Source organism: Pleurodeles waltl, chromosome 9 (assembly GCF_031143425.1).
Source record: "Pleurodeles waltl isolate 20211129_DDA chromosome 9, aPleWal1.hap1.20221129, whole genome shotgun sequence".
Taxonomy (NCBI): domain Eukaryota; kingdom Metazoa; phylum Chordata; class Amphibia; order Caudata; family Salamandridae; genus Pleurodeles; species Pleurodeles waltl.
In genome coordinates, this window is record NC_090448.1 from 1,175,371,623 (window position 1) to 1,175,383,623 (window position 12,001).

The following is a 12,001-nucleotide window of genomic DNA, read 5'->3' on the forward strand; positions in this document are numbered from 1 at the left end:
TATTACTAGAAAATGCCAACCACAATCAATGAGTTTTAAGACATAGGTACCTCCCTACCTACAGAACAACTAGTATGCTCGGCCACCCTAGTCCACCTCTGTCTGGACACCAGTGAATGAATGACTTGTGTCCTCAAGCCGGCACTGGTGACCAAACACCAAGTCAGTGTTGGGCACCAAGGAGAATGCGCTTGGAAGCACCTACAAACACTGTTTTAGTAGGTAAGCACTTGATTCTGTAAGTGGTTGGCTTTTTGGATATCTTTTAAAATTATAGCAGATTGAAAGATTGCATTTCTGAGCACAGTCCATTAGATGCAGTGATTCACACTTACTGCATAGCGAAATTCCAAGAACTCTAAGCTTAAGACTTTAATCAGTCTTCTAAAAATACTCTAAAGAAAATTAACCTTGAATGCTTCTGAAAAAGACTAGATTAGACAAACACTTCTTCATATGAGAACACTGGCCATAGGACTTAATTGCTCACTGGGCCACTGGATTTAAGCTAGCCTGGCTGATGAAGGGTGATACCCTGAAACCGGTCCCAGGATGCTTGCTTCCGATCCAGAGAGGACCTGGCCTTGGAGTTCGGACTTGACTGTTCCAATGGGGAACAGGGTCGACTGATTTACATACGGCTGGGTCCAAACTGGGGTGACGTGGTGAGCAAAAGAATGATGGATTAAACCCAGATCTGTGACTGGGGGCGAGTGTGTGAAAAGTTTCAGCACTCCGTCCATCATCTTGTTGTGTTCTTATTTTAAGTGCCACATTGTTGCTGACTTTTTAACCCCATACCACCTTGTAGAGCAAGCATTAGCTGCTCGACCTCACTACCCTGAAAATGTAGAGTACTAAAAAGGAGTACACGGTGACGTGCACAAGTAATGTGGCTCCACAACACCAGTGATAAAGGTCAATAAAATTACCAGTTATTACCTAGTACTCTTCGACTGCCCTGCAGACCCAAGAAACGGCCACTTGGGCAGCTCATCAAAAAATTCTCTTTGCACTTCTCATCGTGAGGCACAGAAGGCCTGAAAGGAGCATGGGGTTGGTTCTTTTCCTAAAGAAAAACTGTAGCCTGAAAAAACAGCCTGTGCTCCTCCTCGGAACCAGGACTAAGGCAGTGAATTGCACGTTTGTCTTCTGCTCTAACGGCAATGAGAAGCTAGAAAAAAACTGAATGGAATGTTATACAAAGAATTCCCAATGATTAAGAAGCTTATACTTGGGCAATGCCACCGTTCACTGTGTCAGGGGTCTCAGACCACACCAATGCATTTAAAACTGGAGCCCTGAGAATGAAAACCTGTGTGGCTAATCATGCATCTGGCACGGCACTAGCAGCTAGTTCTCACCTCTGCACTTTTCATGGCCTTCAGCAGGTTCCCCACAGTGTCCATGAAGGAGCTCCCCAGTAACCTGCCCAACTTCTTGTACAGGACTCCCAGGCAGGTCACAGCCGCACTGCAAATAGGACAACAAAGCACAGAGTATGGTTGAATGACATCTTTGCAAAAAAAAGTGGTGTACAAAAAACGATGATGATTTGGGCTCTGGAAAAGTTTTCCCTGGCGGGCTAGAGCATCTGAAAGGCCACTAAAGCTGGAGGCAGAATTAGTCATGTCAGTCAAACTCCGAGAAACGGGCTCCCTATACTACATAGTCTTATGAAGAGAAGAGAACTATCTGACTGTGCTGGAAATGGCTCTTTCCGCAGGGATATCTCCAAACCTTTTTGGCCTTTCTCCTCCTATTTTTCTGACCCTCTTTTTGTTGGCTTTAGGTCTCTGGGCACTTTACCACTGCTAATCACTGCTAAAGTGCATGTGCTCCCTCCCCTACAACTTGGTATGGTCCCATGCCCTTATGTCGTGATATATGACAAGCTTATTTCTGCTGTGCTCTGGCATAGATAGCGATTACAGCCTCTGCAGTTTTGTACTCCACACAGCTTCTATGATTTGACAATGACGTGTGGCGATCCACAGGCTTCTGCGTAACCAGAATGGCATTTGAGGCAAAGTGTTTTATAATTCAAGTATTTATGATTTATGTCAGTCTGACCTAAGGAAATGTTTACGATATAAGATCTATATTTTTATACACAAAATTGTGTGTGGTCCCTTTTGTGGTGGATTAATTGTGTCACTGGTGAGTGTGTTGCGCAAATGCTTCACACATGACCTCTGGGGTAAGCCCGACTGCTCTATGCCAAGCTTTCGGGGGGGTTACAGGTTTTCTTTGGTGTGTAACTTACTTGCCCTGACTAGAGGTATGGTTTCTGCCTGGCCTAGGTGCATTCCGTAGTCAACCAAAAACCCCATTCAAAACATACAGTAAATTAATTATTAAGGCAACTGTTTCAAACTTGCCTAAACCACTTGCCTGAATGAAGAAACACTACAGAGGACAAACTCACAGCTTTGTTGGCAGGTAGCTCGGGGAGTCGTCTTTACTTCGGATGAGGTCATTGCACTTGTCGATGGTCTGGAAAGCTGAGAAAGTGTCACCAACGCTGTACACAAGGCCTAGATTCTTGGCGATCAGTCTTCGGGTGGGGGGACCGGGGGAGTCACCCAGCAAAGTGGTCAGCTGCTCCACTAGCCTTTTCTGGTTCTGTTTCACATCCACCTGAAAACAGATACACAGATATCCAGTTAGCCACTGCAAACAAAATCAAAAGCACAGAAAAGACCGAAACAACAGACACCTTTAACTAGCAGAGAGAAGACGTGAAACCACAAACACAAAAAAAGCTATCACAGAAGGCACTGAACCAGACGCCTAGTTCGCCACTGAGAGCAGAGTGAACGGGTCACTGCCTGGGACGTGAGTACTGGAAGCAAGATAAATACGGGGGCGACCCATGCGCAGAATATTGTGACTCACCTGGGGTAAAAGATGCGGTAAGACCTGCAGAGACGAGCCTTGTCCCACTCCTTCTCCGCCACAGTACAGCTTTTTGACAACATTACAGAGTGGGTGATTCTATTTTAAACCCCCAACACTCACCCCTACAAACAAGTGGCCACACTGGCACTGCCTCAGTACACAATGAGAACAACAGTCGGTGTTCAACACCTACTACGCCCTCCGGTGGCTGCCACCTCACAGGGCAGATGCAGGACCACAAAGGGGTCCTGTCCTTCAGCAAAGGGACACCTCTTGCTAATGCTCTTTAAATTCCTTCAACTCCAGCCCCTCTGGTATGCACACGATCACACAGCTAAGAGGAGAAAGCAAGACTTTTTTGGGGTTTTGGGACAGTCAATTGTTACCGGGCAATATCCTGTAGTCATCAATACTAAAAACACACTAAATAAATACCTTGTTCGCTCCCTGTAGGAACTGGACTGCCTGCAGCCAAGGATTACTGTAGTAGGTGGTGAGGGTAGAAAGCAAGGGGGAAAAGGGCAGTTATCAAAAGGATACACAAAGAAAACCAGGGGGGTGAGGCATCTTTTGGAGCCAAGATACAACCCCCGTCCAGAGGACACAGTTCACAGGAAGCCCCGATCAGCACAGGAAGAATGGACCGAGAAATCAGAAAACCCATTCACCCTCTTCGACCATCTCTCAAATTATCGATGCCAGGGGAATCATCTGTATTTAAAGTCCACAGCACTTCCAACAGCCTTAAGAAATATCAGTTGCCACAGTCGTGCTAGAAATTGCCTAGAAAGCTGGGTTGCATCCAGATTATTGTAAAAGCAGAGACGGAAATTAAATTGTCACACTTCCTTTACCTGGGAGGAGAACATCTACCCAAACTAGAAACAAAGCTGAAAGAATGACCCCTGGGAGATTGTGATTGCGTATTCTGGAAGTCAAAGAGAGCTTTGCTGAGCAGTGAACAATCTACACTGTTTTTAATATAAATTATTTGGCCAAGGCTTTATCTCGGGCCATTTTAACATAATCCCAGAATCTTTTATTCATAGCAGTAGATGTGTTCTTCCTTTGCTGTTTTTTTTAACTGAAATGAAAGGATACATCACTCAACCCCACAAAAAAAACCTGAAAACTATAAAATTAACTTTTACTCCAATGAGAAACTGAGTGGCTAGAATGGTGAACATTGAGGTTACTGCCCTGAAAAACTAGTGGACCTCAGTGCACCAGCACATGGGATGCAGGATGTAAACATTGTATGACAGCATATACAACAGGGGCAAGCTAAGGCAGGGCACTTACCACCAGAAGCAGACGGGAATCCCTTGCACCAGAGATACTTTTCTTCGAACGGTCATGCACACTCACCTGTGTTAGGATATCATTCGTGGTATCCTGCTCCTGATGGATTTCATTCTAATTTGCAGAGCTGCTATTTCTGTCCTGGGAGTAGTTCATCCTACCAAAGAGCCACAATTCACACATACAAGGAGGCCTCCCCTCAGCAATCAATCATGTTTTCTATTACCTAAACCAAATTTACCTGAAGCAAAACACCCTCCAAACCAACGAAAAAAGTCGGAGAAAATGAGAAAATAAAAAATAAATCAGAAATTGGGAATAAAAGGCTTGAAGCCGATCATGGTTGAAAGGATGTTCATGCCACAGGATATCATGAACCTTCCTGTACTTCATTTCACTAACATAGGTCTGACACAATCAAGAGTATTTACTTTGGATGTTGTTAGGTTACTCCTAAGGTCCGTGGCCATCTTTAAATTCAATATACCAGCTTCCCCCTTGGCTCAGCTCACTTTTAGATTATTATTTTTTTGCAAAAGATCAATTGTTTCTAGTTCCTCGCTTCTCTTCCCCTCCCCACCCCCAACACCCAAATGTTTTTCCCAAGGGTGGATCACACACATTCACAAACCCTTGGGAGGATGCTTCCATTTCTGTGACGGGGAAAGCACATGCTGTAGACACAATCACCACATCAGACAGCAAGAGAGCAGACTAATGACAGCTTCTAAGGAAGACACTTGCCCGGTTGGTCGCAGTGAGAACTTTCTCCAGAAACCTCAGCCATTCCAGCAGGAACTCTGCTTTCTGAAGTTCTCCAAGCTGATTATACGCCTCCTCGTTCAGCACCAAACTGTGAGCCAACTCCATGTTGTGGCTGAGGCCCCTTTACTGCCTCCTTAACCAGTCTGAGCTCTCTGCTTCAGAAGCAGCATGGGGAGGGATGTCGCCTGAAAACAAAAGATAAAATATGCTGAATACCTAATATAATGCTAGATGAGATCAAGAAGAAGTGAAAGAAACATGAATAGGCCATGCAGAATGTTCTCAAAATGTTTCACTACATACATTTAAAAAAAAATAAAAAATACAAACCGAGAAGGAATAGCCACATTACATCAACAATTATGGAGGAATTTCAAGTGTGAACCTCAAGAAAGGCACAGTTTAGTAGTGCTTTCTTCATTTCTGTACCCGACTGCTTTGTTGCAATGATCTATACCCGTTATCTAATGCAGGCGTAAGTGTTTTGTTATAGGGTTACATTGGAAGTCACTTACGCAGGCTCCAGATGTTTGACCATCAAAGAACGTGAACAATCTGAACCCCCTCTGCTGTTAGTACTGATTGACTGATGCGATTACGAGGCTACGTTTTCTACGGTGGCCCAATTTTGCAATTCTAGATCATTATTATTTTTCTAAAATTGCGCTTGATAAAGAATGAACGCTTTGTGATAAATGTTTACGGGTGGAAATCCAAACTCATCTTTCATGGTTGGGATTTTAAGATTTCTGATGGAAAAAGTTGTGTGCAGTTAGTATTCAAAAACAAATCTAGGAAGATTTCGTCCCATGATTTGTAAATTAAGTTGCAAGGTACATACTGGTTATGTAACACGTACAACTTCTTGGTAAAAGCCTTATTTTCACTGCCTTAGGTTGTCCAACTGGGCTCAGGCCCAGTTTTGTTACATCTTTCAATGGCAACGTCCATTTGGATTTTAAGCCCCTAGGGTGCCTATGGACATGTTCACACATCCTCAACACTGCCTCCAGTGTTCAAAGGACTGTGCAGTAGATGCTAGGCGCAGGGCTGGGCACCTCCACGTGCCACACCCTGGGGCATCAGAGGTAAACTTCCCCTCGCTTTCTTAGGTCTGCAGATAAATTATTGTTAATAAACTACCAAGATTAAATATAAAACTTTCAGTGGAAAAATATTTTTGGACACCAGAGCCTCAAAATGAAACTCTACTCCTACCAAACATTAGCTGAAAACGGATCTGCTAATATTCAGAAAAGCTTTAATAATCTGTTCCCTCAAATTTGATTTTCGTTTTGGAATATTTGACCTTATTAAGTTTCCAGTATCTTTTGTCGGGATCACATGTGTTGTCGTGGATCTGGCTTTACCTCCACTTATAGTAAGGTTCATATAGTGCCAAGCTTCCCTCTGGGGGAATGCTGCACTTAATAAAACACAAAACAAATACACAGATTGAGTCATGGTAAATTCTAAATCAGAGTAAGCTATAATTAATCTCCATTAGTGCAACGTAAGCTGGTATTCTTAACATTGCTCTATTTCGCATAAATGGAAATGAGAATTCCACTGGAAAGCAGTACTCTGTCAGTCAGACTGTAAATTATGCTTGCCGGAGAGGCCGGATTATGGGACGGATTATAAGGCTGACGGTCTTGAGACCACCGCTGCTGTGGCTGTCTGACTGCCATTTTACAGTCTAACCACCAGGGTACCTCCATCTCTGCTAGGATCGGTGATCCCGACGGGCTGACGGTGGCGAGGTCAGAATCCGCCAGGGCGGTACTGCATGCAGCGATGCCCTGCTGATTACGACCTGGTTTCCAGCCAGCCTTTTCACGGTGGTATCACCGCCATGGAAAGGCGGGTGGAGAACAGGTGCATAGGCAGTGCAGGGGTCCCCCTGCCCAGCACCCTCGCCATGCTCTTGGGTGCTGTGGCAGGACTGCCGCCAGCTCAATTACATGCCGGCAACAATGCTGCAGCGACTTTCCTGCGGGGCTGACGGGCGGAAACCCTGGTTTCCACCCGTCAGCCTAGCGGGAAAGTCGCAATGGCTCAGCCGGGAGGTAGCCTGCATGGCGGCAACCTCCCCGTCGGAAGTTCAGTTAATAAGGCCTTATGTGTCCTCCTACATTAAAAGCTGCCAAATGGCAGTTTATCTGGACTGGACAATGTGGAGCTTTGTATGCATAGTGAATGACAGATACAAACAGAAAAGACGAAAGAGCCTGGAACCCCAGCAGCACATCACACTGTTATACTACAAGCATACATGCTCAGAAGAAAAATAATGAAATGCACCAAGATCCACAATCCACCAAGATCCACAAGGGCAATATAACAACTGCCCTCATACTTATGTCAAGAGAATGTGGGCATGCATCTACAATGAAAAAAGAAAAAGAAAACAACACCTTAATTTAAGCATAAAGAAGAAGGCACTAATTTTCTTCTTCTCAGTCCAAGGCACTTACACTACTGCAAGCCAATATGTTAGAAAAAAAAAAAACCTTTTACAACAAGAATGAGAAAAAGAAACAAAAAAAAACAACAAAATGGGAGTCTTTAGGCCTCCCACATTGTTAACATTAACTTCTTAAATGCATTGGTATTAAGTGCGCCTATCATTAGGGCCAGTTCCATTCTACAGTATCAATAACAAACCACTAGAGGTTTCTAGTATATAAATTTGAGCTTCTGCTGGGAAGATAACGCAAACATAGTTTAGGTGGACACAAAGGGGGCCATTAAGAATTTGGTGGGCGAAAAAGGCCGCTCACCAAACTTCTCCAGTCAGGTTGCCGCCATTGCAGCTGCCTTCCCGTGGGCCCCATTAGGAGTTACCTGCTGGATCAGTGGGCGGAGCCCAGCGGGGAACAGCCCACAACTTTAACGCCAGCTCATAATTGAGGTGGTGGAAATGGTGCAGTGCGTAGGGTGCAATAGCACCCGTCGCACTTTTCACTGTCTGGAATGCAGACACTGAAAAGTGCGACGGGCTGTCGATGGGGGTTCCTACACTGTCCATGCCAAGTGCATGGACAGTGCAGGGGCCCCCTGCACCCAGTCTCCGCCAGCTTTTACATGGCGGTGAAACGACCATGTAAAAGCTGGCTGAGGGAGGGGGGGGGCCTAATCCTGTGGCAGCGCTGCATGCATTGCTTCCCTGGTGGATTAGGACCACCAGCACCCCTTGTGGAGGAAAACTGGCGGTCAGACCGTGGCGCAACTGCCACTCTGGCGGCGGTCAGACAGCCACCATGACCCTCGTCGTAATGACTACCAAACTGTGGTTTAGCAGTTGTTTGAGAGCCACATTGGTGGGCCAAAATCTCAATATGAATACAGGCAGATAACACACCATTGTAAAGTTCAACTATTTTATTGCGTTTTGGTATAAATACAAAGCAACACTCTTAACCCACAGGGCGAATCCTTCCAACGCCCCCTCACACAACACCACCCTAAATCCTAAGGTGGCTCTCAAATTCCTTGCACTGGACGCTATGGTGATAAATGAAAAACGTACAGTACATTTCATTTAGCGAAATCTTCTTAGTTCTCATCTGAGACAGCGCATGAGCTGTCGCATACAAGACATTTTGTTTACATACAAGGGGCTTAGGGCCCGCCCGCTACTTACCACTGGTTGGCTTAATTGTCAGTCTTATTTGCTGGCTCCTGATTTGCTCAGCACGTGCAGGTTTCACTTTCTCTTTGCTTGCTTCTCCACTCCATGAAGCATGGACCAAGTACTGTTTGTTTTAGTTATTAGTATCCTTCCGCTGCTTGAGCTTTCATTAAGGTACTTTTTTGTTGATAGTGACATGTTTCTCTGTATGTTTACTGTGCTCGAGTGGACAGTGGCTCGTTTCTTTTGAATTGCTCTGATGTGATTTCTCAGCGAGAAGCTTCTCCACACGTTTACCTTGATAGAACTGGACCATAATTTGTTTCCTGGTTATGATGTGCAGCTTGGTTCTCATTACCCATTACTTCTCCTTGTCATTTTATCACACCACTGTCAGAATGGGCTGTTTTATGTGAATTTCTTTGTTCGGAAGCCACATTCCAATGCTTTCCACTATACGTTTGCTTTAATCCACAAACCAATGTCCAATAGAACTGTGCTCTCTTCCGTTGGCGGACACCAGAGCTACAACTATTTTTCTGCCAATATAATCTTTGCCTTCACATCACATTAGTTTTTTTTTTTTTTTTTTTTAACTATAGTTTCTCAACTAAGGAATACCGGTTTTCCTCAGTTATAAATGTATGTGTTAGTGTAGTGAAATGTGTGTTTTGACCACTGACTTTGTGTTGCACCACTCTGCACCTGGCTTAGCTGTCCAGAGTTCACCAGTTACAGATTCCCTTTTGTATTCAGCTTAGCCTTAGCTTCATTCTGCCTATTGACTATCTTAGCATTAGACACTGCCACGTTAAAAGCTGCCAGTGATTTTCCACGTTGTACACTGTGCATTGTCTTGTTTTTGTACTTTTTCCCCACCAAGGGCTTTGGTTGATAAGAATGTACTCAGACAGCAGGGAACGGCCTTGTTTGACTTGACGTTTTGGGATTGTGGCCAAATTCCAACGTGTTATTTACAAAGCTCACCTAAACTAGCCAGCATTTTTTAATACTTCTTGCACAAGCAGGAGGGGGTTTTCCAGAAAGCTCCTTCTTCGTTTTTTTAAGATATAAAAGAGACCCAGATCGACAGTGGGAGATTCAGAGACCTCAATCAGGATTCTAGACATCGAATGCCTGATATATTTCCCGGGAGGGTAGAGATCTCTCTTTTTCACAGTCGAACAGGGTCATCGGCTTGCTCGCAGGAGAAAGATGAAGCAACTGACAGGCCCTACGGTGATGCAATTTTACTATTTATTTGCTTTGGATTATTATAATATAGATACATATATTTGCTGTGTATATTGCAGTGGAGAATCATTTTTGTATGTTTTCATTTGATTGCTGTGACCATTTTTAAACGTGTGCTTTCAACATGCTAATCTCCTTTTAGGAACCTTGCGTAGTGAAATAATAAATGTCTCCTTTGGACTAAGAAGCTCATTCCAGAGACTTTTGTCAGTGCATGAGTGTTTCAGCTTGGTCATTAGTGAAAAGCAAAACAGTTAGCTAAAACTACACAAATCTGATAAATACATACTTTCAACATGAGATTACAATGAACTGTGGAATCACTCAAGATTGCCAAATTGTAATATGTGGCTGCACGTCCCATCAGCTGGTGCATCATCCCAGATAAGTTATAGTGTTCACTCTATCCTTGTTGTGCAGGTTTGCACTGATCACTTTTTCATCAGCAGCACTTATGCATCCATCTGTTCATCTGTGAACTTCTAAACTCAAGCTGGGGTCTGCACCGGAGCGTGAGACTGAGTGCAGCCTCTAGGAGTCTGCTGCTAGAGCAAGAGGGCCATGCATTTCGGTATATGAAGTGATCACTTCCCCATGGCCTTTATCTTACTTAACTTGCCTTCTCTCTCCCTTTTGTTTTCCATCTCTCTCTCACACACATGCATTTTCCCTCTCCTTCTCTGTACCTAACTTCCTGTTAATCTCACCACTAGTGGTTTTCTCTCTCCCTTTCCATTCTCATTCCCCGTCTTACTTCTCCTCGCCCAGTTTCTTGTTCTCTCCCTGCCCCCTCACCCAATTTCTTGTTCTCTCTCTGCCTCCTCAGCCTCGCTCCCTCCAGCTTTTCAATTTTCTCTCTCCCTTCCCTCTCCAGTGCTGGCCGCATCATAGCGCTCTTTTTCCCCCCCAAACCTTTCAGCCATGCTGCTGTACAACATGGCTGAAATATTTTAAGGGCAGCCATTGGCATTGTTAAGGTATTTTTTAAGCAATGTTATGCAGCAGTGTGGCTGCTGTGCAACATGGCCAAGAGTTAACAAAAAAACAACAAAAAACTATGATGCGTTCTACTGCTGTGTCCTAATACTTTTTTTTGTTGTACAACGTGACTAAAAAATATTGACAAAGCCAATAGCTCTCACAGGCAAGGCATTTGTTTCTTATGGTCATAAAACAGACCCAATAGTATTAACAGCCCCTCCATGGTCACAGAAAGTACTACTACTAAACTCCAAATATTCAGAAAAAACACCACCAGTCTGCTGACAGCCTTTCAGTAATAATGTTGGTCTACACACAACCAATCAGTAAAGGTCTTTCTCAGTTCATAGTATTTTCAGTGAGAACGATACCAATCTCCATATACATGGAAAAATGACCGCTAGTCTCCACATATCCATTTAGATAGACTACTGATGCTGGTACCCTGAGAAAACTATTCTCAGGCTCCACATGCAAGCAGATGTAACTAATCAACAAAAGTCAAAAAAGGAAATATTGCCACCATCCCAATAACCAAAAGTTGATGCCACTAAAGATCTGCAGGCAGCAGCCTTAGTCAGATGAGAGCATGGGTTCCATACACAGATGGCTGGCGGTTCAGTTGCTGGGTTCAGTGTGGACACATGACAACAGAACCACATACAAGCACAGGACCCCAACTGCTCCTCAAATGCACAATGCCACCGCCGTCAGACTACACACCTGCAAAAGCTCCCAACCATGACCTCTTCAAACAGACACTAAAAGAGGCACAGTGTCAATCAAAACCAGATCCCACAAAAAACAACTCCAAAGTACCACAGATGGTCTGAAGCATCCATGCCAAGAAAGTCTCCACAACTGCATAAGCTTGGGGACATTTCTGAGCAAGAGTGCAAATAACATGGTCTCAAGAATAGCTGTGGTCTGAGATTATACAAAGCCAGGCCTTTATTATAATAAAACTGAAAAAAGTGCAGATAGGGTTTGACTTTGGCCATACTAAACAAAAATGTGCAAAATGAATTATTGTCAGACTCAATTTTGGCGCGGGGTGTAGACACTGCACAGCCAGGGGTAACTGGGCCCCAAGCGTGGTAGTGGAGATACGACACCAGTGGCAAACTAGGAAGTGGATCTTAACCTTTTGTCTTCTGTGGACCA

The 12,001-nt window shown here is 44.2% G+C and overlaps 1 protein-coding gene across 4 annotated transcripts in view; it reads right to left on the reverse strand.

The window, feature by feature from the left end:
* HEATR5A (HEAT repeat containing 5A) overlaps nt 1-12,001 on the reverse strand; it is a 362,218-nt gene that overhangs the window by 327,022 nt on the left and 23,195 nt on the right. For 3 of the 4 annotated variants that reach the window (XM_069209087.1, XM_069209090.1, XM_069209089.1), the window contains exons 2-4: nt 4,948-5,153; nt 2,429-2,640; nt 1,365-1,473 (exon numbers count right to left, since the gene is read on the reverse strand). In XM_069209087.1, the coding sequence (XP_069065188.1) occupies nt 1,365-1,473; nt 2,429-2,640; nt 4,948-5,073 (447 nt within the window). In that variant the 5' untranslated portion in view covers nt 5,074-5,153. Of the gene's footprint in view, nt 1-1,364; nt 1,474-2,428; nt 2,641-4,947; nt 5,154-8,614; nt 8,715-12,001 lie in introns of those variants that run through there. The other variant, XM_069209088.1, reaches the window with a different exon arrangement.